The 26,122-nt window shown below is 46.9% G+C and overlaps 2 protein-coding genes across 2 annotated transcripts; both read right to left on the bottom strand.

Annotated features, from left to right (window-relative positions):
* Positions 1-1,136: 1,136 nt before the first annotated feature.
* On the bottom strand, positions 1,137-14,483 carry rbl1 (retinoblastoma-like 1 (p107)). The gene is made up of 22 exons (XM_060068896.1): positions 14,174-14,483; positions 13,791-13,924; positions 12,889-13,092; positions 12,662-12,726; positions 12,391-12,519; positions 9,626-9,792; positions 9,171-9,235; positions 8,759-8,915; positions 8,467-8,633; positions 7,946-8,058; positions 7,479-7,582; positions 7,232-7,369; positions 6,882-7,046; positions 6,574-6,721; positions 6,042-6,275; positions 5,642-5,835; positions 5,060-5,236; positions 4,873-4,944; positions 4,538-4,625; positions 4,163-4,308; positions 3,654-3,821; positions 1,137-2,458 (listed from the first exon to the last, which is right to left on the bottom strand). The coding sequence occupies exons 1-22, from the start codon at positions 14,333-14,335 to the stop codon at positions 2,261-2,263; spliced, it is 3,195 nt and encodes a 1,064-aa protein (XP_059924879.1). The 5' UTR covers positions 14,336-14,483; the 3' UTR covers positions 1,137-2,260.
* A 421-nt stretch (positions 14,484-14,904) lies between these two features.
* Positions 14,905-22,891, bottom strand: si:dkey-222f2.1 (intermediate filament protein ON3). The gene is made up of 10 exons (XM_060068904.1): positions 22,395-22,891; positions 20,220-20,428; positions 19,881-19,941; positions 19,703-19,798; positions 19,317-19,481; positions 17,946-18,071; positions 17,245-17,388; positions 17,050-17,126; positions 16,649-16,695; positions 14,905-15,811 (listed from the first exon to the last, which is right to left on the bottom strand). Exons 1-10 carry the CDS (start codon positions 22,710-22,712, stop codon positions 15,705-15,707), a joined length of 1,350 nt encoding a protein of 449 aa, XP_059924887.1. The 5' UTR covers positions 22,713-22,891; the 3' UTR covers positions 14,905-15,704.
* Positions 22,892-26,122: the final 3,231 nt, after the last annotated feature.

The following is a 26,122-nucleotide window of genomic DNA, read 5'->3' as shown; positions in this document are numbered from 1 at the left end:
TTTTTATGCATTGGTGATCATATTACCAAAAATAATTCAAAGGATCTAATTACCAGATCCACTTTGTGTAGATAATGAGTAACTTAAAAAAGGGAAAGCAGATTTGTGACTTAATATAGTCTGGTTTCACTTTAAGTCGTAGCCGTAGTCAGGTGTAGAAGTCGATATCACGGGGTCTCCAGGCACATGCAATTCGACTTTGAATGCTGATCTATTCGCAATTGTTAAGGGACATGTTTGGTTGTAAGATGACTGATGGCATAAGATTAAATGTTAAATCATCTTGTTCCATGTGCCCCATTCTAGCTAAAGGTCTTGGGAGGGAAACCCAAACTGACTGAAGGCTGGCCCGACTCACCGGAAAGTCAGACCCCTTGATTGAGCCAAACTGAAGCGTCTGGGCGTGGTGTGGGGGGGGGGTTTCACTGGGTGGGGGTATGAGGAGGTGCAGTGTTGACGGGGGTGAGGGCAATTTCGGGGGCAGCGGCCCCAGGGGGAAGGAGTGATGATTCATCCTCTGACAGGCTCATATTTAAAGGGACACTTCACCCATTTGCATTAAGCTTTGTATCGTTAGAAACCCAGTCATATTTCTGAATGGTCTTGCATCATTCCATCATTTTCCCCTGAGACGGGAGAGATCTGTATCTACCTCTAACCCTTCCTGCTTTAAATGACGCAAAATGATGATTTTTGCGTCATTCAAACCCGCCTAGGGGGTGGGACTCACCGACGCTACAGACCTATTACAAATCAGTGCCAGTGGGTGGGACTTAGGGGTGTATGGTACAAACGGTATAGAAGGCACACCGATGTGAATTTACGCTACGGTATGGCTTTTATTGTTACTTGTTACCATATGAAAGTCTTAGCTTTCATATGGTACATCAGCTGTGTAGATAGCATGACGTGAAAAATATCCTTTAGGCATTGTTAGCATTTATCTTCTACCAGGAGTAAACCGCATATCTTGCAAGCAGCTAGCCTCTAGCCATATGGTCTTTGGTCCCAAAGACCATGCTGGACCAAAAAGTTAATAAAAAGTTACTTTTGCATGTCATCCCTTGGATTAAATATCAATGCCCAGTATTAGATTCATTAACATTTTTAATTAACAACCCAGTGATATGAGTTAGTCTCTATACAAAACAATTTATTTTAAAACATAATGGTGTGTTCATTGAAAGAAAATAAGATGTGTTCTGGAACATAAAACACACAAGGGACAATATTTATATTGCTTTGTGGCAATATAATTAAAAACAAAAATCCAACCCTTGAAAATATTACATTTAAAACCAAATGTACCTTTTATCTACAAAAACGAACACCCAGAAGTAGAAATATGTAAAATAGCACCCATCTTTATAAACATCACTAAAATGCTTAATAAATGGTTGGTTGGATTATCTCTTAGAGCTAAAACAAGCTTTACAATACATCTCTCTTCACAGGACAAAACAAGGACCATTCAGCTTCCCTTACTCACTAGAAAATTACAAATCGTAAAAATACAGGTATAATACAGGTAAAATACAGGCAGGGCTATGATACAGGTAAAATGGATGGAGATGCTCCAGTCCTCAACACTCCAGTAAGTGTACATTACACAGCATTCGGCCTGTTACTGTACATGACCCTCTACATCAGTCGGTCTGTTACTGTACATGACCCTCTACAGCAGTCGGTCTGTTACTGTACATGACTCTCTGCAGCAGCCTGTCTGTTACTGTACATGACTCCACAACAGTTTGTTACTGTACATGACACTACAGCAGTCGGCCTGTTACTGTATGACACTCTACAGCAGTCTGTCTGTTAATGTACATGACACTCTGTCAGGGCTCCAGACTAACTTTTTCACTAGGAGCACTGTGGCCCCTAACTGAAAATCTTAGGGACGCAACCAGAAATTTTAGGGGCACACATGGCAGAGACTGTAAGGTCTCGGCATTACAAAGGTGTAGACATAATCAGACATAGAAGGACTGACAATCTGTCTGTCCATCCGTTAATCCGTACGCCTGTTTCTGTGTCGGTCAGTTCCCTACCTGTCGGCCTGTATGTCTACAGACTATCTCCCTGACACAACATATTTTCCGTCTGTCTCTACACTTGTCTGTCTACCTGTCTGTCTTCATGTCAACCTGTGTCTTCTTGTCAAGTCTCTCCGCCTGTGTGTCAGTCTGTGTCTCCATGTTTGTCTGTCTCTACACCCGTCTCCCCAGCTGTCCTTCCCTCCAGTCGTCTGCCTGTCTGTCTACAGACTCTGTCTCTCTGACACTACATCCTGTAGTCTCTTCAACAGGACGTCCGGGCTGCCACCGCCTCCCTCGGGACACGCCCTCTTTGTGGGGGAGTCGCACGCCGATGACATCATCACCTCCCCCTCCATGGTGAACGCCCTCTTCCGGCTCACGCAGCCCTGACGCAACATCTTGTTGATGTCTGACAGCTCCTGGTGGTGGTGGGGAGTGAGGAAGGACAGGTTCGAAAATGAAAGACTAAAGGTACGGCCACACTGAACGCGTTACTCGCGTTAGAGGCGTTGAAAATCTGCATTTTTGCATAGGGAAGCATTGGTTTAGGCGTGTAGATGTGTTACACGCGCTAAAGCAGCACGTTACGCGTGTTAGACGCGTTTTACGCACCTAAATAACGCGGCCAATGCAAAATTTTACTTTTGACGCGTGACGCTTAGCCGCGATAGCCAATCACCGTGGAGCTTGACCCGATGTCACTGGGAGAGAGACGGAGGACGCACAGAAGCAGAAAGAACATGGACGACCAAGTCATCGTTTCAGTGTGTGCTGAAACGATGAGGAGGTGGTGAAACTCACCCAGCTGTGAGCGCCTATCGTGGATGTCATGCACTAGAGTTTAGATTCTCTGCCCGAGCCCGAGCCGACCAGCGGGCCGGGTCGGGCCGATATTTCCCACCACTATCCTCGGGCCGGGCCTTTGATCGAGCGTTTGTGTTTTTTTTTTTAAATCATTGCTTTATTGTCCTAGTCTGAGGAGAAATCTATGCCATAAACAGAAATATTATAGGCCTTTATTACAAGGGTCTTCTAAATGCCGTGGAACGCTCCGTTCACTTGCTTGGGTAGTAGTCCGGTAACTTGTCAACCCAAGCGTCTTCGGTTGCTAAGCGACGTCAATGTCTTTGGCGGACTATTTCACTGCTGATCAACACTACGAATGCTGGTAACGAATAAATTGTAAAAAGACACACCATGTGAAGTTTTTTTTCATTTTGGCAAGGAGCTGTGCATTAAGCGGGATAATGTGTAGAACGTCGCCGGTCATATCGAAAATAAGCTCCTTCAGGGTGATGCAAGACACCTCCGTTGGGCGGGCTCATTTAGCTGCTTAGGCACATTGAACCATCTTTGTGACACACAATGACCAAGCGTCAGGTTAGGCGCGTTATGCACGTAATCTTACGCGCGTAACGCGTTCAGTGCGGCCGTACCTTAAGACAAGAGAATGGATACAGCGTTTCAGGAAACTTCAGCCAGTATTGGTTTTAGGCAGCTGTGTGTGTGTGTGTGTGTGTGTGTGTGTGTGTGTGTGTGTGTGTGTGTGTGTGTGTGTGTGTGTGTGTGTGTGTGTGTGTGTGTGTGTGTGTGTGTGTGTGTGTGTGTGTGTACCTTGGAGGGGCTGCGGTTGAAGCGGTAGGTGTAGGGGTTGGGGGAGGAGCAGGAGGGGGAAGCGCTCTTGTGGGGGGAGACGTAGAGGGAGTGTCTCTGGGAGACGCGGCGAGGAGAGAGGGGCTGGGCTCTCACCGAGGGGAAGGGCGAAAGAGGGGGCGCGTCCGCCTGCAGGATACACACACGCATTATAAACTACACACATATTATATAAAACACACATATTATAAATTTCAAACCCATTATATACTCCACACACATTATATATTACACACATATTATATATAACACACACGAATAATATATGACGCAATTTTTTTTCATTTAATGCAGCATCCCTCAAACTATTATATGAAGAATTCTGACTCAGATTATGTACAATAATAGTATGAATTGGGCCCCTGGGAGGGCGCGTGTGTGCGTTTGCCCTTTTGTCGTGTTTCCGTGTACATGTGTGTGTCTACCCTGATGTCGCCCGTGTGCGTGTCCATGCGTGTGTTTGTGTGTACCCTGTTGTCATGTGTTGCGTATCTCAAAGCGAAGCTCTTCATCTTCAGTATGAACACAGTGTTGTAGAACTGGATGAGGTCACCCCGCTCCTCCACTGGTTGGTCAGGGCCCACCTCTCCTGAGCCCTGATTGGCCTTCTCTGCCGCTAGGGGAAAACATACAAGAGAGAGGGTTTATCGTTGGAAGTGTGAGCGTCTAGGTTTAAAGAATGTGAAAGGGGAACATTTTAGAAAAACTAAGAATAAAACATTCCGATTTGTTGTGTGTGTGTTTGCACAGTGGTGCGTGTGATTGAGTAAGTGAGTGTGTGTTTATGTGTACAGTGGTGCGAGTGTGGGGGTATGTTTGTGTGTGAGTGCGTTTGTGTGTCTTACATTCTCCACCAGAGGCAGGATCTATCTCCATGTTCTCATCTGCTCCCTGGTCTTTAGAGGTGTGACTCAACAGTACACTACGATACACCTATACACACACACACACACACACACACACACACACACACACACACACACACACACACACACACACACACACACACACACACACACACACACACACACACACACACACACACACACACACACACACACATTAAAAACAAGCACATAATCCAACCACTACAATATATAATGTTTATGCATGTAGAATGAGTGTATGGTATATAAATCCGACCATGTGTGTATATTACGTGAGAGCTTATCAATCTTACGTGGCTGTTAGCTTGTGGCTGGCTGCGGTAACACTTCATGATGTCCTGGAAGGACTGACCTTCCCTGGTGATCTGCAGGAGGAGGAGAAGGAAGAGAGCTATTCGACTGCTTATACATTTGCAATACACCAGTGTGTGTTCGTGCACGTTTGTCTGTGAGTGTGAGAGTATATGCATGTGTGTGTACCTTGGAGACGATGTAGACGCTACACAGCAGCAGTTGGTCGAGGTGTCGGTCCTTCATCATCTCAGAGCAGTGGACGACCACGTGCTCAAAACACGTCCATATCTTCCCACGCAGCTCAGAGGACACGTCCAGCTTCACGCACAGGTCCCTCAGACGCACGCTGGCAAGGTGGTACACCTGGCACACACACACAATGAGATAAAAGGGGTCCATTTAAAAGGGCAAATCATAATTCTGTGATGAAGCACGCCATGCGTGCTAGAGAACCTGTGTGTCTGTCTGTGTGTGTGTGTGTGTGTGTGTCTGTGTGTGTGTGTGTGTGTGTGTGTGTGTGTGTGTGTGTGTGTGTGTGTGTGTGTGTGTGTGTGTGTGTGTGTGTGTGTGTGTGTGTGTGTGTGTGTGTGTGTGTGTGTGTGTGTGTGTGTGTGTGTGTGTGTGTGTGTAGGGTTAGGGCATCTTGCTAGGTTTAGAGAAACCTCGACAGCTGGAAGGAGCTGCGGATCATTTTAGCAACCTTCAGGTAGCCCATCAACCCGCCGGCCCCCCTGAGCCTCGGCCGCCCCGACCGCCACGCGTGCGTACCTTCCTGAAGAACAGAGCCAGGGAGCCCGTGCGTCGGGGCCGGGTGCTCCCTGGCGGGGGCTCCGAGGCTGCGGGGGCCGCACTGACACGGCCCGGGGATGTGGTCAGAAGGAACTGGGCTGTGATTGGTCCGTTCTGGGGGCCCGGACTGGGCTGGAGCTGGAGCAACGTGATGTTGCCGTTGCTGTTCATACCTGGAGACGTAGAAACAATCGTGTACACACGAATACATGAAGTCATTTACAACCAACAAACACGCAGGGAGGGGGCAGTGGCTCTGGAGGAGACACGTCATTGTGGGCTCTTGTGTGACCATTTCGCCAGTAATTATCTTTGAATCCATTTGAATGAAATCCACAAAACGATCAAAAAGGTGAAGGGAAGGAGGTATCGCGTGTACCTTGCAGTAGGCCACCTGGGTGGACCGTCACCAGGGTGGTCTGGCCCCCGGGGGGGCCTATCTTCAGGGTCCCCATCGTGCCGAACACCAGCCGCTTGGCGGGAGAGGGCATGGCTGCCGTCGCCCCGGACGACGGGGTCGCTGGGGGGTCGTCCCCGAAGAGCCGGCGCTTAGCGCTGCCGGCGGCGGGCGAGCTGAAGCGGTCGTGGACGGAGAGGGGCGAGGGAGGGATGTCTGGGGGGGGGGGAGAAAAGAGAGAGAGAGAGAGAGAGAGAGAGAGAGAGAGAGAGAGAGAGAGAGAGAGAGAGAGAGAGAGAGAGAGAGAGAGAGAGAGAGAGAGAGAGAGGAAGAGAGAGAGAGAGAAATAAAGAAAGAAAGAAAGAAAGAAAGAAAGAAAGAAAGAAAGAAAGAAAGAAAGAGATTACACTGTAGATATTGAGGTATGTCCTATTGTAGAGAGAAAGGTGCATCTGACAGGGAGAGAGCGGTATGTTATACATAAATGCGTATTGTAGCCAGGTGTGTGTGCTACCTTTGCGGGCGCTGCCCAGGCCGGTGCGGACCTGGCGGATGCGGGGGTGGGCGAGGGGGGACTGCGCCACAAGGGGGAGGTGGGAGGAGGACGGACCAGAACCTCCGGCCGCTCCTGGTCCACCGTCCAGACAATCTGAGAAGTTCACCTGGAGGGACAGAAAGGTAGCGAGATAAACATTCAGGTAGATAGAGCCCCAGATAGTGAGACAGACGGATGGATGGACTGACGTGTGTGTGTGTGTGTGTCTCCAGGGTGTGTGTGTATTAAGAGCATCAGTGTCTATGACAGCGTTAATGTTTCCAGACCTCCTCTACAGTCGGGACCTGGTGTCCAGAAGCCCCCAGGGCGGTCCACAGGGCAGAGTCCCGGGTCCACGCCTCCTTCTCCAGGACCTGCTCCTCAATGGAGTTCAGGTGTTTCACCATGTCCCTGGAGAGACCCTCCTCCGCCCGGATGAACACCTCGATCACCTGGAGACGAGTGCAAGTACCGTGTACTGTATTAGAGCTGGAACGGTACTGCGTTGGTGCTCGGTTAGAACTGGGCACATTATTAGGTCTGTGTAAAGTACTAGCACTGTGTTGGTACGATGTTAGTACTGTGTAAAGTATTAGTTCTGTGTTGGTACTCTGTTAGTACTGTGTAGGTTTGGCACCTTAAAGAAGTAGAAAGGGGGCAGGCTGAGAGTGGAGGTGATCCAGGGGAAGGTTCTCTGGGAGCTGTAGGAGAACAGCACCACCTCCAGACAGCAGGCCAGCAAGGAGCTGTGGAACAACTCCTGACCCAGTAGAACCTAGACAGACACAGACACACACACACACACACACACACACGTTAGAGACAGATAGATAGACAGAGAGATCAGTAGGTAGAGAGACCGGTAGGTAGACAGGGAGACCTACGGTCATGTCCTTCCCTGGGAGACGTTTGGTCTCCTGCACCATGACGTTCTCCAGGACCTTGAAGTACAGAATCTCAGCCAGCTTCAGGCGCTTCTCCGCAAAATCTGAAACACAACATGAGGAGTCATACTAACTCCCTGTTTTACATAACATGGCGAAGTGTTATCTATGTGTGATCCCGCTGTGTTTTCCATGTCTCTAGTGTAGTGTAGTCTAGCGTGGTATGGTGTAGTGTTATTTACGTGTGATCCCGCTGTGTTTTCCATGTCTCTAGTGTAGTGTAGTCTAGCGTGGTATGTTGTGGCGTCATCTATGGGAGATCCGGCTGTGTTTTTCGGGCCTCTAGTGTAGTGTAGCCTATGTGTAATCCAGGTGTGTTGTCCGTGTCTCTAGTGTAGTATAGCAAAGTCTGTGCATTGTAGAGAAAACTGTGCGGTGTAGTGTAGCAGAGTAAAGTGTAATGTTACCTATGTGTGATCCAGCCGTGTTGTCCGTGTCTCTGGTGTAGTGGTCTTTGAAGGTCTGTCCCAGTGTCTTCACCCTGCACAGGATGGTCTCGGTGGGGTCACTGGAACACGACCTTTTGGGGTCATCACAAAAAAAACGGTTAATCGATCATCAATCAAAGAAACTTTGATTACAGCACACACCATATTGGACAAGGCAAGCTAGGTTTGGCAGACAGAATCAAAGAGAGGGACAAGGAAAGAGGGAAAGAGAAAAAGACAGACGGTCAGTGCATTTACATGCATACTGAAAAGTAAAGTGAAACCTGGTTCCCCCATACCAGGGCATTCATGTAGGCACGCATTCATGAATTCAAGCATTTAAACAGTCAAGCCTGGTTATGTGACCTGGAAATGAATCTCACAGCAAGAGTGAGAGGGAGTCACTCTTGAATGTAAGAGATAGTGGAAGGGAGAGGCATTGTGTGAGAGAGAGATAGCGAGGGGGAAAGAGATAGACATTGAGAGAGCGAGAGACTCACTTGAAGATGCTGATGAGATGTTCGCTGGGGGTTGTCCGCAGTCCCGCCACCATGCTCTGTAACCGGGTTACACTCTGCGTTGCCGAGGAAACGGGCGTGACGAGCAGCTCCTTCTCCTTGAGGTAGCCCCGCCCCGTCAGCGGGGTCGAGGGAGCAAGAGACGCTGACTGGGGGAGGGAGGGAGGCAGGGAGGGAGAGGGAGAGGGAGAGAGAGGGAGATATTAAGTAGGAGACGTTTAATTAAAGATTTTAGAAAATGTGTACGTGCTAGCGTCTGTCTGTCTGTGTGTACCTTCTGTACGTGCTGCTGCAGGGGGTTTGTAGGGGGTTCCAGCGGGGCCTTCCGGGGCGTCCCTATCTCCTCGTCGGCATCGGCCCCCAGGAACACACGCTCGTCAAAATCACCCACCGTCAGCACATACTCCTCGTACTCCCTGTTGATGGCCTTACTACACACACAGACACACAGACACTCAAAGTCAACTGTAGTCATTTATACAGATATCTCTATAGATTTACCAATATCTGACATGTTATAAAGTTGAAACTTATACCATGTATAATAACATGTATAAACATGTTATAAAGGTGATACTTCATAACATGTATGAACTCAATTATAAGCGGTGGTAAAGTTTATATTTTCAAATCCAACTTCCACGTGAGTAGAGCTGTGACTTGTTGTGAATAAAGCTGTGACTTACTTGTTGTCAATAAAGTTCTGGGGGTCCAGCACTTCCGTAAGCAGGTCGTCGTTTCCTTTCAGAATCTGTCACAGGAGAAGAACCGCAGGTTAAGTGATGGTCGGTCGTAACACCACATCATCGGAGAGAGAATGGCAACACTGGAGTTGAGTGTGGAGCAAGGTTACTACTGAATGGTGTGCTGTGGGGTGTTTGGGTGTGCGTGCATGCAGGTGTGTTTTGTGGGGACCTGTCAGCTGAAGAGCCGGTACATATAGGGTCTGAGGTAGTGAGGTGTGTAGTGAGGACTGTGGGGACCTGTCTGCTGAAGACCCGGTACATATAGGGTCTGAAGTAGTGAGGTGTGTAGTGAGGACTGTGGGGGTTTTGTGGGGACCTGTCTGCTGAAGACCCGGTACATATAGTGTCTGAAGTAGTGAGGTGTGTAGTGAGGACTGTGGGGGTTTTGTGGGGACCTGTCTGCTGAAGAGCCGGTGCATGTAGGGTCTGAAGTAGTGCTGTTTGATGCTCTTGGCCTCCATCACCAGGCCATCGTGCTGCTCACAGAGGCGCTCCAAGACACACGGGGTGGTATCCTTCTCTGGGGAAGACAGCCCCTCGCCACGCTGGGCTGGAAGACCAGCTAGATGCACACACATGGTGATAAATACACAGTAGTCCAATTCTTTGGTCACCTTTAGCCTCCCCAGGACCATTGATGTAGAAATCGAAATAGTATTTCTCTCCAATGTTTACTCGCTGTTTTATAATAATGCTGCCAGCCAGGAACACACGGAAACTGAAACTGAAAGTATAATCTATAGCTGCTTAGCACTACGGTAGTGGTAGTTTGAAAGTCGCCACTTGTGACATCTTCCACTAACGTAAATCTTGAACAAAAGTGAAAGATGTATGTCTTTGGTTGATGAATATGGAATCCAGGATTGATTGCTTTCAGTAGACTAATGCGGATCTAGGTCGTAGACAGCCCTAACACATTAGCACTAAGACACACAGCAACAAATCAGAAAATCAGACCACAGCTCAGTACTGCTTCTGCCTTCCTCTAGGCAGAGACTCAAACGTGACGGCCGGTAACGCGGACCATTCAGCGTTGGTCCGACCAATCAGACTCTGCATTACGGGGCTGTTTTAGCACTAGAGTGGGATGTGTTTAAGGACGATAATTTAAACACACACACGGACTCCCAAACAGAAGCCCTGGGTTAATGGAGAAGTACAGCAAGTCCAGGTATGAGCTCCGGAGAGCTATTAACGGTGCTAAGAGACAATACAAGGACAGAATGGAGTCCAACTTTGAGGGCTCCAACTCAAGACACATGTGGACCGGACTCAGAACAATAACAGACTGTCAAGGGACAAGGAGTGTGACTGAGGAAGTGTCTCCATCTCTTCCAGATGACCTTAACACCTACTTTGCACGTTTTGAGAGCTACTCTCCGGCTCAGGAAGTACAGGTGGGCCAGGAGTCACGACCCCTGCACACTAGTAATAACCGGAGCAGATGTGTGCAAATCCTTCAAAAGGATCAATCCACGCAAGGCCCCTGGTCCTGATGGCATCCCTGGCCGGGCTCTCAGGATGTGTGCAGATCAGCTGGCAGATGTGTTTACATTTTCAACAAGTCACTGCTCCAGTCTGTGGTCCCCACATGTCTCAAAAAGTCCACCATCATTCCAATCCCCAAGAAGTCAAAAGCGTCCTGCCTCAACGACTACCGCCCAGTAGCACTCACCTCCATCGTCATGAAGGGCTTCGAGCGGTTAGTCAAATCATTCATCACCTCCTCCCTCCCTGACTCACTGGACCCCCTGCAGTTAGCATGCAGGGCAAATAGGTCCACAGACGACGCCATCGCCCTCACCCTCCACACTGCCCTGTCCCACCTGGAACAGAGGAACACATATGTGAGAATGCTGTTCATTGACTACAGTTCAGCATTCAACACCATTGTGCCCTCCAAGCTCGCTGTGAAGCTCAGGGACCTCGGTCTCAACACCGCCCTTTGTGACTGGATCCTGAGCTTCCTGACGGGCAGACCCCAGGCAGTGCGGAGAGGGAACGCCACATCATCCACCCTGACTCTCAACACCGGCGCACCACAGGGCTGCGTGCTCAGCCCTCTCCTCTACTCCTTGTTCACACATGACTGCGTGGCCACACACAGCTCCAACACCATCGTGAAGTTTGCTGACGACACGACCGTCATCGGCCTGATCACCGACGAGACGGCGTACAGAGAGGAGGTGAGAGCCCTGACATCTTGGTGCCAGGACAACAACCTCCAGCTCAACCTCAGCAAAACTAAGGAGCTGATTGTGGACTACAGGAAGCGGCAGGGAGCCGAGCATGCCCCCATCACCATCAACGGGACGACAGTAGAGAGAGTCAGCAGTCTCAAGTTCCTCAGGGTCCACATCTGCGAGGACCTGACCTGGACTCACCACACCGACGCCATCACAAAGACGGCAAGACAGCGGCTCTTCTTCCTCCGCAGGCTGCGGAGGTTCAACATGGACTCCAGGATACTCTGCAACTTTTTCAGGTGCCCCATAGAGAGTATCCTGACCAGCTGCATCACCGCCTGGTACGGCAGTTGCTCCGCCCATAACCATAAGAAATTACAGAGGGTGGTGAAAGCTGCCCATCACATTATCAGGACGGAGCAGCCATCTATGGAGGACCTCTACACTCAGCGCTGCAGGAAGAAGACTAACCGGATTATGAAAGACCCTCATCACCCCAGTAACAAACAATGCTGCTCCCGTCTAGTAGACGCTATCGCAGCTTCTGGTCTCGCACCACCAGACTCAGGGACAGTTTCATCCCACGGGCCATAAGACTACTGAACTCCTAAGCTACCTAGCTCATCACTATGACACTTTAGAACTTGCCACTTTATACCAGTCAACATCTGGATAAACACGTCTGTCTACATTTTACATTTATTTAGTTTTGCATTTAGGTCCCTGCTCTCCTACTTGTGTTCCTCTTATACACTTACTTTTTATTATTATTACTATTAGTATTATTATATATATTTTTTATTATTTAAGTTTCAGCTTTCCTACTTGTGTTTCTCATATAACTTTATGTTATTTTGCACTGTTGGAGGAGCACAAGACTAAAGAATTTCATTGCCAGCGACTGCTCTGTAATTGTTGTGCATATGACAATAAAACCATCTTGAAACTTGAAAAACATGAATTCCCCCGCCTACCGGTGAATGCAGGGTTGATGAGGTTGGCCCGGTGGGAGCAGAGACTGGCGTTGGAGAACACCAGGTCCAGACAACACAGCAGGAGGTGGTAGGAGTTCACCAGGTCATCAGCGATCATAGGGAAGTTCCCTGCAGCGCACACACACACACAAAATGGGTCGGCGTTCCTCCTCCACCATCCTGTCGTCACCATGGTACCCTCCTATCATTACCATGGTAACCTCTTGACATGTTAACCATTGGTGATCTGTGTGTGTGTGTGCTTGTGTACCTTTAGTGCAGACAAACAGAGTCCAGCAGAACTTGAACACATCCGTGATGTGGCACGGCCGCCGTCTGGGAGAGAGAAGAGGGGAGATCCAACAGGTGTGGCCGTTCATACGTGTAGCACAACACACTCTGTGTGTGTGTGTGTGTGTGTGTGTGTGTGTGTGTGTGTGTGTGTGTGTGTGTGTGTGTGTGTGTGTGTGTGTGTGTGTGTGTGTGTGTGTGTGGTACCTGTGTTTCCTGCTTCGTGGCTGCCTGGGAGGCTCCGCTCCCTGTGGGTCCTGGAACACGTCCATGAAGATCGGTTCAAACTTGCGGAATATCACCGTGGAAACCTCAAAGTTACGCTCCAAGCTGTCCATGCGCAACCTGAAGTCCTGCTGCAGGTTGGACATGTCTGCCCACTTCCTCATCTTTGAGAAGAACTGTATCAGACTGAGGAGGAAGAGGAGAACTACATTAGACTGAGGAGGAAGACGATAACTGTATCAGACTGAGGAGGAAGAGGAGAACTGGATCAGACTGAGGAGGAGGAGGAGAACTGGATCAGACAGAGGAGGAAGAGGAGAACTGGATCAGACAGAGGAGGACGAGGAGAACTGGATCAGACTGAGGAGGAAGAGGAGAACTGGATCAGACTGAGGAGGAGGAGGAGAACTGGATCAGACAGAGGAGGAAGAGGAGAACTGGATCAGACAGAGGAGGACGAGGAGAACTGGATCAGACTGAGGAGGAAGAGGAGAACTGGATCCAACTGAGGAAGAGGAGAACTGGATCCAACTGAGGAGGAAGAGGAGAACTGGATCAGACTGAGGCGGACGAGGAGAACTGGATCAGACAGAGGAGGAAGAGGAGAACTGGATCAGGCAGGAGGAAGAGGAGAACTGGATCAGACAGAGGAGGAAGAGGAGAACTGGATCGGACAGAGGAGGAAGAGGAGAACTTGATCAGACTGTCAGGAGGAACAGAATCAAGGATGTGGGTTATCAAGGATACGTCATCAAAGGTGGGTGTTGCACAATGCACACCAGGAGTAAACGGTAGTAGGAAGCTCTTTATTGCCATCCTCTTTTTTTTGCAGCTACCCGCTGCCTGTATTTGCAGTTGGCGTGGGTGTGTGTTGAATCGTCTACCTGAGTTTGGCTGTGCGCAGGATCCTGGTGAGGGAGACGCAGTTCCCCTCCATCAGACCCCGGCCCACTGTGGGGACAGAGCTCTTCCTGCACGCTGCGTACAGTGAACACGCCAGCCAGTGGACCACCTCCCCCTGGTGACGAGTATAGCGGTTATTCAACAGAAGTTAGGGCACGTAACCATGGCAACCTCCACGCATTAAACGTTGCGTACGTTCCTTGATTGATTGTGTATGCATGTCAATCAGGGCCTCTCCCTGACAAGTAGGCAAAGTAAATGAACAGTAGCTGCAGACAGTGCATTTGTATTCCAGATATATGAACATGTTTTCAGATTTTTATATATAAAAATATATGAAATGTATATATATTAGCAGATATACCTCCAGTGTGTATGTGTTCCACATTGCAGTGAAGTTCTCCATGGCTTCAGTAGCAGTCTGCTCGTCCATGTTCAGCTCCTGGCACAGAGTCTCCAGGCTCCTTCGGACCGAACTTTCGTCCATCCTCCCCGAATCCGAATCCGGCGATTCGTCTCCCCCCATTCGTGAATCCGATTTACAGAACCGAAATTATAACTCGTGTTTATACAGACCAAGTCCAAGAGAGGAAGTCCCGAGTTTGTGTTTTGGTCCAAAAACCACCTTCTGACCGACTTCCGGGACTGCGATTCCCAGGGTGCATCACGTTGGCGCGAAAATCTGCTTGGCCGCGACCAATGGGCGCCGAGTAAACAATGGGGAAGTGCGTCTCTTCTCCGCGTCACTGCATGTGCTCCATGACATTTTCTCGTCATAGTATTTAGTCATTTAAAATTTAAATTTTTCCCGGAATGTTACAGAATGGGGGACCCCTCGGTTTGAAAGTTAAACTTTAAGTCGTTGGATTCAGTAACTCTCCGTCTGATTGCCTACCTCCCTCGTTTTCTCTTGTCTGTCTTTATTCCTGCTTGCCTGGCTCTCTCAGACTGTCTGTATTCCTGCCGACCTGTCCATCTCTGTCTGTCTGTCTGTCTGTCTGTCTGTATTTCTACCTGCCGGCTGTTTTTTAAGCGTAGGATAGATGATGACAATGTGTGTGCTCCATCATGTATGCAGAAAAGGGAGAACCAACCTTTTGTCACAGAGAGGTTTTATTATTATTGTAGAATAATATCATAGTTATATATATATATATATCCAGAAATCACTATGAAGAAATCGTTTATTCATATCCACACTAACACCTCACAGCACCTGGCTACAGATCTATTCTACAGTATTAATCACACATTATAATGCAGAATAATAATACAGTATTATTAACACTGCATTAATTATACAGTATATCTTACCGATGGATCTTTTGCCAAGACTGAAATGTTTTGAATCATGAAAAACCCAGTATAAGAGTGAAAGGACCCACATGCACAATATAAAGTATTATTTATAGAATCTGAGTTTCGCTATTAAAATATTTTTTATATATTGTGTCTAAAATATATTCCCATGTCCCAGATTAAAAGCTTGATTACACTTTATTGAATACACTTTCAATCATGAAGGGCAAGTTATTATAGTATGGTTTTTACGAACGATACATTCTCTAAACTTCCTTAAACTCACGTCCAGGGTGTGGTTGTGTGTGTGTGTGTGTGTGTGTGTGTGTGTGTGTGTGTGTGTGTGTGTGTGTGTGTGTGACAGATGGCGAGAGAAAGTGTATTTGTGTGTGTGTGTCTGTGAGAGGAGTGTGGGTGTTTTTGTATGGTGTGTGTATCAATCAGAGGTGTATTTGTATCAGGGAGAGGTGTGTGTGTGTGTGTGTGTGTGTGTGTGTGTGTGTGTGTGTGTGTGTGTGTGTGTGTGTGTGTGTGTGTGTGTGTGTGTGTGTGTGTGTGTGTGTGTCTGTGTATCAGTGAGTGTGCATGTGTATGTATCAGTGGGAGGAGTATCTTGAGCTGTCTCTGGTCTCAGTGGTTTTGATCAGGATTCTTGATCCAGGAGAACCGCCGTTACTTTGGAAACCATTAGTACTCTTAGAACCTGGAGGAGGAGGGAAAGAGGGGAAAAAAAAGGGAGAGGGAAGTTAAACCACCAAAAAACACCAGACTGTGTGTGTGCAGGGCCGGATTATCCATAAGGGCACTTGGGCCTGTGCACAGGGGCACTAACCATTGAGAACCAGTGGGGGGGCACCACATAAAACAAGCTTAAACGTAAGCTTTTAATATTATTCACTTGAAATTGTTGAAAGACCATACATTACGCTTTTAAGAATATTAATTTCACAAAAATAAAAATGATAATAATATTAATAAATAAATTAAGATGACCACTATCATCAAACGCTCAAACGCTCAACTTGACAAATAGGAGAGCGCGATTATGTAAAATGTTTGGGATAACGCATACTGATCAGGTTCAAGGCAACTACTGAGACTTTACAAACGCATGACATAACTTTCGACAATGCAGAATGTGTTTTGGAGTCATGGCGTTCTTATGTGGTATCGCAGAGGGATCAGTGTGAGAAGTACGAATATGCCGTTTGAGATATTGAAGTAGTGACTCGCCAAATGAGGAGGAGACCAAAAGGGTAAAAAAACGAAAATGGATTTCGACATTTTGAATTGAGTGCTGCGCTTTTTGAATTGATAGACAATTTAAATGAGACATTTGAATATATTGTTTACTGATCATATGCCTACATGTATGTATTCGGAAAAGTTGTTAAATTACATTTGAGAAACGGGGGGGGGGGGGGGGGGGGGGGGTATAGTTGAGGTATAGTGCCTGGGGCACCACATTGTATTAATACGGGCCTGTGTGTGTCTGTCTGTCAGTGTGAGAGTGGGGTGTATGTCAGTGTATAATACTTACTGTAGTTGGGGACAGACTGGATGTTAAGAATAGACTGTTGTCCAATTCTGTGAGGGAAAATGTTTGTTAAATTGATTTACATGAACAACCCTTTTCCCTTTTCTTTCATGCCTCCTCCTCACCTCTCTTACATTGCTCTATCCTCTCCTCCTCTCATCCTCACTCTTCTCATCTACTCTATCCTCTCCACCTTTCTCACTTCTCCTTCCTCTGCTCTCTCCTCTTCTCATCCGCCCCTATTTGTCTCCTCATACTGTCATCATCCTCTCCGTATCCTTTCCTAATCCTCCCCTTCTGGCCCCCTCATCCTCTCATATTTTCCTCATCCTCTCCCACCCTCTTCTCATCCTCTCCTCTTCCTCTCCTCCTCCCCTCCTCCACTCTCCTCATGCTCTCCTCACCTGTCCTCTTCTCCTTCCAGTAGTTTCCTGTAGGTGGCGATCTCGATGTCCAAGGCCAGCTTCAGGTTCATCAGGTCCTGGAGAACCACAGGAAGTTCAAGTTTATTTGTGACCACAGTGGTGGGTAATGGGTGTACCTGGTTACGAAATGTATTGTGTGCATTATATATACTACAGCATGGGTACTCTATATACCTGGTACTCTCTGAGCTGGCGGGCCATGTCCTGCTTGGCTCTCTGCAGAGCATCCTCAAGGTCTCGGCTCCGGGCCTTGGCCTCCTTCACCACCAGCTCCCCACGTTCCTCTGCCTCGGTCAGGTCATTCTCCAGGCTCATACGCTGGAACAGATTAAACATCAATGTAATCTACACACACGTCTGCACTCCTCTCTGGATGTTCTTGTGAACGGGGTTGATTATAGGTTGATAGTACCTCCTATACTCGTCTGAGATCCAGCAGTCTATGGAGTAGCAAATATTTTATGTGCATGTGTGTACCTGGGTCTTAACAGCCTCTATCTCTATATGTGTAATATGTGTGTGTGTGTGTGTGTGTGTATGTGTTTGTACCTGTGTCTTAACACCGGTACAAAGGTACTGGGGCCATGTGTGAATGGGAACAGGGATTGATATTCTGGGTTCTCTGCACTTGATGACTGCATATAGGCACATAAAGGGCTACATCCGTCTGACGTAAGACGCTTTCAGGGAGAGTGAGCGAACCAATCACAAGGCTCCGCGGAGACACGGTAGCTACTGGGAACTATGTGTGAAAGGTGCTTATGTGTGTGTGTGTGTGTGTGTGTGTGTGTGTGTGTGTGTGTGTGTGTGTGTGTGTGTGTGTGCGTGTGTGTGTCTGTGTGTGTATGTGTGTGTGTGTGTGTGTGTGTGTGTACCTGGGTCTTAACAGCCTCTATCTCGCTCTGCAGGCGGCTGATCAGTCGGTTGACCTCGGCCAGCTCTGCCTTCGCCACGCGGAGTTCGTCCCCAAACTGACTGGCCTGCGTCGCCATCTGGTCAAACTACGCACCCATACACACAGACACAAAGACAGACACACACAAACACACACAAAAACAGAGACACACACAAACACGCACACAGTTTCGACTCAGGATTCAAATCTGCAATAGGGTTTCCGGGATTTTTCAACCAGTCCCCCCACTTCAAATTACAGTTTTTCTCAGTCGCTTTGGTACATTTCTCAGATCAGAATTGAAATTTGCTAAACAGTAAGTGCATTTCTCAAAACAATTCGTACAAATAGCAAAACACCATGGATTTCATGCAAAACCCACTCTCTTGCTCAAAATCCTTAGTTTGTTTCTCAAAAGTAAATATCTGTCAATGCCTTGCCATCACAATGACAAGTCTTTGTGTCATTGTGTATGGATAAAACAGTCAAATTGCTTAGTCATGTTGTCAATATAACAGTGTACTCTGGAGGGATGTTCTGATGTAAACTATGGCTACATTTTTTAAGACAATTATTGTAAATTGTAAGTTACACCTTAGTGTATGTGGGAGATTGATTGCAAGGGACTGGACAAGATTCACATTTACGCTTTGACTGTTTGTACTGTAATTTGTTGACATACCATGTCATTGCAAGAAATGTGAACATAGGAAAATCTCCTTAAGGTAAACTGTGCTGCATGCATTGCTGTAGGAATTACAGTGCAGACTTCCTACACCTCCTGACGTTCCTGTCTGTTGGGCCACAAATTCTCAGGCAGCCTCACTCCTCTTCCTCTTCTTCTTCTCTCTGGCTGTTGACCCTGTCCAATTCCTTGTCCTTCCATTGTCAGACAATGTGACACTGTGTTGTGCTCCAGCTATATCGATACTTGCCAGTTCAAAGAAATGAGAAAATGCTTTTTTGATGTGCACAAGTGACACAATGATGTGAAGATTGAACAGGTTGTTTTGAGAATTTCAATTCTGATCTGAGAAATGTACCAAAGCGACTGAGAAAAACTGTAATGTACTTGTCTCAACTGGTTTGGTTATACTGGTACCTATCTACCAGTCTGCTGGTTTCTCCAGACCTTGCGCCTCAATCAGTATGTATTTGTATTTATTTACTGGTCTCATACTGATCTTTGCTGAGATTTCCAGACTGTGTTCTTGTACTAGTATTTACGGATTCAGTACTGTTCTATACTGGTTTAGTACTGGTCTCTACTGCTTTCTCCAGAACTTGCTCTTGTACCAGTATCTACTGGTATGTACTTGTTTAGTGCTGGTCTCTACTGCTTTCTTCAGACCTTGCTCTTGTACCAGTCCTCAGCCTCCTCGCGGCTGCGGGCGGCGATGTCCTCATACTGGGCCTTGACCTCGGCCACAATCTGCTCCATGTTGAGACTGCGGCTGTTGTCCATCTGAACCACCACCGACGTGTCCTTGATGCTGGCCTGCAGCTCCCGCAGCTCCTGGGAGAGGAGGGAGGAGGCCAAACCAGATTCAGAATAACACTCTGGAGAGGAGAACATTCGACTAGGGAAGGATGAGTATGAGAGAGGAGGAGAGAAGTGTAGCAGAGAAGATGGAAAGAGATGAGGAGGAGAGTCGAGGAGAGAAGAGGAGGAGGATGAGAGCAGTGGGGGTGGAGGTGGAGGGTGAATAAGGAGAACTTGGAGGAATCAGGTCTGACCTCGTCGTAGATGTTCCTCAGGAAGTTGATCTCGTCGGTCAGCGAACCGACCTTATCCTCCAGGTCTGCCTTCACCAGGTAGGCTGAGTCCACGTCCTGCTCACACAAACACACATTATATAAATACATGCACACGCACTATACACACGCGCACACACATTATACACATTGATCTGACCTTCTTGAGGATGACAAAGTCATTTTCCAGATTGTTCCTCTTGTTGATCTCATCCTCGTATCTGAGAGAATGAGACAGAGAGACAGAGAGAGAGCAAAGAGAGTGAGAGACAGAGAAAGAGAGACAAAGAGAGTGCAAAAGAGAGAGAGAGAGAGATGCAGGAAGAGAGATAAATATATCCAACACCCTCAAATGTTAGGTCCTGCCCCAATATACTGTGGAAATAAAAGGGAACCCCTTTTTAACCTTAAGACTTCTGGTCAATAGTATTATCTAAAACCTATGGTGAACCATTCAACCCTAGAGAGCCTTTCTAGCTGTGAAACACAGAATACTCACTTGTGCTTGAAGTCCTCCACAAGGATCTGCATGTTTCTAAGCTCTCCGTCCAGCTTGGTCTTGTCGTTGTTGACCAGGTCCATCTGGCGCCTCAGGCCCCCCATGTAAACCTCAAACAGGGGCTCCACGTTAGAGCGGCCCACCCCCTGGCCCTGCATCAGGTCCAGCTTGGTCTCCAGCATCTTGTTCTGCTGCTCCAAGAAACGCACCTGGAGAGGGTGTAGAGGAGACAGAGAGAAGGGTGGGGGAAGGATTCCCCTAGTTGTTGATTAACAAAAAATTGAATATACAGTATGTTCATAATCATAATAAACAAAATAGGACTTAAATATCAGATATACCCTAAACAGTCTCTCTGCGTATGTGAAAATAACAGTATGTTTGTAAGACAGTAGGCCAATGTAAAGCTATCTGAGTTCGTTCAAAAGGCTAGTGTTGCTAGGCTACAGGTCACCCCACCTGTCTATTGTGAGCTCTGGCACCGAGATAAAGCCACCTTTTCTTTCAGGTCTCCGGGCCGATTATATTACAGCCCAGGAGGACATCAGATAGTGCAGAGAGATCCAATACCCCACCTCCTCCAAATGGGCTTTCAACTTGTAAATTCCACACTCAGATGATCTCTTTTTATTTTGTACAAAGCTCTACTATTTGTTCTGGCTAAGTTTTAAAAACCATGTAGGTACGGTGAGGCCATCTTGCTCAAGGATGACAACAGGTAGACTGCAGACACTGGGGTTTGCACGCAAAACCTTTCAGCTGGGACTTGAACACCCTTAACACTAGACAAGACTATCCCTCCATGTCAATGGCTTCTGTGTTAGGTTAATACCAGTGCTGCTAGTGATGGGTCAAATGCAGAGATCAAATTTTGTTTTGAAGATCTTGTACTTGAGAAGTACAAGAACAAATAAGGCTTATTTTTTTCCTGCTTCTGCTTCTTCTTGATTTTCTTCTTCTTCTTCTTGATTTTCTTCTTCTTCTTCTTCTTCTTCTTCTTCTTCTTCTTCTTCTTCTTCTTCTTCTTCTTCTTCTTCTTCTTCTTCTTCTACTTCCAGTTTTTGTCAACATTCCCAAGTTAATGCACTCTCTTTGGGACTGGGTCTTGTAGACTCTTTTGTCGGAAGCAACTTACAGTGATTCAGAAGCATGTCATTAAGAAGCAGGTAGGGGTGAGGGGGCATCTTGTCTGGGATTGTGTGGATCACACATTTTGGCTGGGAGTTACCTTACCTTACACTGTCCTTTCGCCCACTCCCACGTTTAACCTTTTACTGTTAAAATCCAGTAAAAACAGCTATTATTGATCACCATTGGGGTCTCGCAAACAACTGTGAAATCTCAAGATTATTTAATAATTCAAGGTATGTCTGACTATCAAGCGAGACACGTGTGTGTCCCATTTTGACCCCTTAGGCAAGCTGTTTACTGGGAAGGTGGTGAGGAGACCCTGAGGAGGTTTTTTCAGGTATGGATAGTGTGGAGGGGGCTGTATCTCTGCGGATGTAGCCAACAACAATAGCTCTATTGTAGGAGTGATGCAGACTCTGTGAGAACCACTAATATAGGGTATCGGTGTCTCGTATCAGTGGGCGATCTGCCCAGGTTGGCTCCAAACAGATCATACTCTCCCGGATCCAATGTTTATATGGGCTCAAGTAAACTATTAATATTCACTGATAAACACAACATTACAAAAACAGAATGAATGATAACTATATTTTTGGTAAAAAAAAAAGTCAAATCTAAACTCTAAAACAAAAGAGTTATACTAGGCAGCAGTTTGGATCTCTTTATCAAGTTAGAATCATTATAAGTCCGATTTTCATGTCATCCATCTCCCTGGAAGTAATCTCCAGTATAACTAGTTATGAACTACTCCTACTAGTAGTTAGTTGGCTATAAAGCGTGTTGAGGATATTGATCATTCATACATTGTATAAATAGTTATCTCTTGAATGACTCTGAGTTGTAAGTTGTCTGGTAATTATCTATGCTCTAGCTAAACTATTTCTCTGGTATCTACTCGAGTATAACAAGCTATCAACTGTAAAACAATAATTTAAGTATGTTTGTGAAGCTAGATTAAGTCCTTCTCTATTATCTCTCGTATAACTAGTTATCTTTGGAAGTTATGTTTCGTGGAACTAGGCTGGTTGGTTGATAATAGGCTACCTTGTCTATGAAGCTGGCGAAGCGGTTGTTGAGGCTCTTGATCTGCTCCTTCTCGTGGGCTCGACTCATGGACAGGTTGGGGTCTATCTCCAGGTTGAGCGGTGCCAGGAGGCTCTTGTTAATTGACAGCGATGCTAGCGGGGAGGCCAGGTAAGAGTGGTGCCCGTTGGTGCCCGCGTACAGCGAGCTGCTGCTCAGAGACATGCCGCTGAAACCGCCCGCTCCCTGGCCACCGTAGCCGCTGAGCCTCCGTTGAACGGCGCTGCCGCTGCGCATCGAGCCGGTGGTGCTGATCCGCTTGGACCGGCTCAGACTCATAATGGTACTAGGAGAGACCGAGAGATGGAGAGATTAATATATATCGCGTGAGACAGATGCTGCAAGAACAGAATATGGAGTAAGATTTACAAGTGGATGCTTGAAGTGAGAGAAATTACAAATTGAGAGAAGAGACAGGTAGGTAAGCTGTGACGTTTCTCAAGTGACTGCCGAGCCTTTTAAACACTGCGGTCAAGTGAGCCGCCATTCGTTCATCCGCGGTTAAACCAGCCGTCACACAAAATCTTCGTGCGCCTTTACTCTAAACAGCCTTTGGGTGGTATCTCGCAACGTTTTCAAAATAAAACCCTTCACCTACGTGTGTAGACATATAGAACAGTAGCTGTCTTACGGCGGCGTCTAGAATGTCAGCACTTGCGGACATCTTGCCAGTCAGCTGCTCACCCATAACATTGTGTTGGTAGTGGTACTGTATGTACTTTATAAATAACCATAACTTGCTACATTTTCAACCGTTTTCCCAACGGTTTGGTTTCTTACAAACCTTATTAACGTGGTTATAATATTGTACCTATTTTAGAACATTTCAATTTTTTTTAGAATCTAACATAATTATTCATCAGTATCATGTATGCAGTGCCGTAACTACATCTCTGACGTTTATAACAAAACAAACCGTTTGAAAATGTAGCAAGGTGGTTAAGGTTATTTAAAAAGTACATGTACCACTACCAAGTCAACACAGTGTTATGGGTGAACAGCTGGCTGTGGCAAGTTGGCCGCCAGTGCGGACCTTCGACTCCATTGGCCAGCAGAATATGCATGTGTACGTTTTTCAAATGACATTTTCTCAAAATCAATACAGTAAAATCAAATGGTTCCTTGTGGTCAAGTAGTCAGCACACCGGTTGATATGGTCATATCAGTCAGTGCCTGAATTTATGCTCTAACCAATACGCAGGCCTTTGTCTCGAGCTTCTCGCTCACAACCAATCACGTTCTTCTGGAGGTCACTAGTTCTTAATTGATTTCAGCTGCGTCTCCCCCGCCTCTCCTCATAAAGCGCTCCCACCGTGACGGATGTTAATCGTTTATTTTGCGTTGGATTGCGTGGGCTGAACAATCCGGACATCGTGGCCACCGACGTGGACCCCCGCCACCGGGACTCACGCAGTGAGTAACGCGGGGTACTTCCTTCATGAGCACTGCAAATGTTACTCTCCCCATCTCCTCTTGTCGTCTGTTCTCGCCCCTCTATTGTATATGTTTTACCGCTGGAGGTTAATGTGGATTTGCTGATGGAAGTGGTAGTTTGTGTTGAGTGGTTTATCTATGGGATCGACTGACTAACTAACGCTGCGGACCGCTACAGCACCGACCACCACACTGGGAAGTGTCCTCTGCTCACTGTGGAAGCAGCATGGAAGAACTGCAGCAACTCTGATGGAAACGAGGACCTCCACGCTGTTGAACACAAACTGTTCTAGGCCTACTACAAACCGAGGCGGTCCCACTCGGTTAAAGATCTCGTGGTCAATGCGGCAGACCGCTGGACCTGGACGTCACCTTCTGCAGATACTTCACTGCCCTCAGGAATCCACGGATAACTTGAAACATGTCCGACTCCACATGTCCGAAAAATCTAGGATGGAAACTTGTGGAAGGAAGAAAGGGGTCTGTTTTTGCTCAACCCATAACCCCACTGAGCCCTTAGTTCTGTGGAAACCTGTCTGACTGACCCTACTGACTGGGGGCCTGTTGATGTGTTTGGTTGGTCTGGTAGACTGGTAGAAGGTTTGCTGCTTGTGATCTGCAAGGTGGTCCTGGGTTAGATGCGGTGTCTGACTTGCACACCACTCTCCCAATTCTATTCTGCTCTTTACTACTTTTCTACTTTCAATGCACTTGCTGCTGCTGCTGTTGACCGCTGGTGGTGCAATGTGGTTTTTATTCGCGTATGTTCTGTGGACTTTGCATTTGTATTTTAATGAACATGTTTACTGCCTGTTAGACCTCGGATTGGCAAACCTAAAATCCTTCACTGGCAAAATGTAGATGCAAATTAAATGCCAAAATTAACATTTCAATATTCGTTTTGCGTATTTCACCAATAGCTTCGGAACTAGACGGACCTCGTATATAATTTGCTCTTCAAATATGCGGTCAGGCGCCCCTCCGTTATATAACGTTTTCTGCCCGGTACGAAATAGACCGACCAATAGCAACCCTTTAGGCTATCTAATGTGAGGTTGGATATACGCAACATGTAGAGGTGTTTCAACAACAAAGATGGAAGTTAGTGAACTAAAGACTGTATATGCTCACTAAAAGAACAAACGACTACTACTCAAAGATTTTGAGGAATATGTATTTCTGCATCACCCGTTCCAATGCTATGATTAGTCGAGGCCTATCCAATAGCATAGCATCGACCCATTTTAGATCGCGCCCTTTAGACACGCCCCTTGGAAATTGAACAACGCACTTCAACGCAGAGGATCCAGAAGGATTTCACAACGAGTCCATTGGAAGATATCGAGGATCACCAATGAAGGAGAGTAACGTTTCCACTTGCTATAGGAATTTAGTGAAGCACTAAATAGTTAATAATAATAATAATGATAAAATGTAGTCACCATTTATTTACTTTTTGGGTAAGACTTGCTTTACTAATATAACCGCGTTAAAACCGCATTCATTTACTTTTCTTGTGTAGTTTCCCACTATTCATTAAATGTTTTATAGAAGTAAAAAAGTAATCAATAGAACTATACACATTTGTACAACAATTAATCATTATACAGGATTTGAACATTTTCTATTCAAGCTCATGCTTCATAATATTTCCAAGGATTGCAGAGTACCAAATGATTCATGAACAGTTGTTTTTGTTCAGGAGCGGATTGTACACCCAGAGGCTTCAACAGAGCGGGTCTGGAGCTGGGAGCTGCAGGTGGATGTTGGCCAGGAGCCGTTCAGTCCTACAGGAACAGACTGGTGAGCCGTGGAACTGCACATCCTATAAACTCCTCCTTGGCGTGGTCAAACGGTTCAGAATAAAACTGGAATTCAGTCATTGGTTATGATTGGCTTGTTAGCCAAGCGTTCTCAGCCACTAGGACTAGTGTCCTTATGAAGATTAGATGTGTGGCTGGGTTTGGGAGTTTATAGGAAATGATACTTCTCAAGAACGCACAGAATGGGAGAAGATAAGCTATTGACATCTGAGTGAGCGAGGAGAAAAAAATCTCCAGTGTTTAAATGGATTTTGTCTTGTTTCAGTAGAGGTGATGGAGGCGGTCGTCTGGAGGTGCTCGTCTGGAGGTCCGTGGCGGTCGTCTGGAGGTGCTCGCCGTGAGGTCCATGGCGGTCGTCTGGAGGCGCTCGCTGCAGATGGAGGGAAGGCCGGGAGCCGTGCAGCCCAACGGATGCAGAACGGTGAGACACGG

Source organism: Gadus macrocephalus, chromosome 13, assembly GCF_031168955.1.
Source record: "Gadus macrocephalus chromosome 13, ASM3116895v1".
NCBI lineage: Eukaryota > Metazoa > Chordata > Actinopteri > Gadiformes > Gadidae > Gadus > Gadus macrocephalus.
The sequence above is the reverse complement of the archived record's forward strand: the minus strand, read 5'-3'. Positions and strand labels throughout refer to the sequence as shown.

Bases quoted from the DNA above. Each gene is read 5' to 3' on its own strand.
- rbl1 (XM_060068896.1), bottom strand. From the start codon at position 14,335: ATGGGGGGAGACGAATCGCCGGATTCGGATTCGGGGAGGATGGACGAA. The intron at 4,945-5,059 runs GTACACACACAT...CTCCTCCTGCAG, and splicing joins GCGTCTACATCGTCTCCAAG to ATCACCAGGGAAGGTCAGTC. The intron at 2,459-3,653 runs GTACACACACAC...CACCACCACCAG, and splicing joins TCAACCGCAGCCCCTCCAAG to GAGCTGTCAGACATCAACAA.
- si:dkey-222f2.1 (XM_060068904.1), bottom strand. From the start codon at position 22,712: ATGAGTCTGAGCCGGTCCAAGCGGATCAGCACCACCGGCTCGATGCGC. The intron at 18,072-19,316 runs GTCTGAAGAAAG...ATGGGTGCGTAG, and splicing joins AGGACTGGTACAAGAGCAAG to TTTGACCAGATGGCGACGCA. The intron at 16,696-17,049 runs GTGAGGAGAGCA...TTTCCCTCACAG, and splicing joins CTGGAAGGAGAAGAGGACAG to AATTGGACAACAGTCTATTC.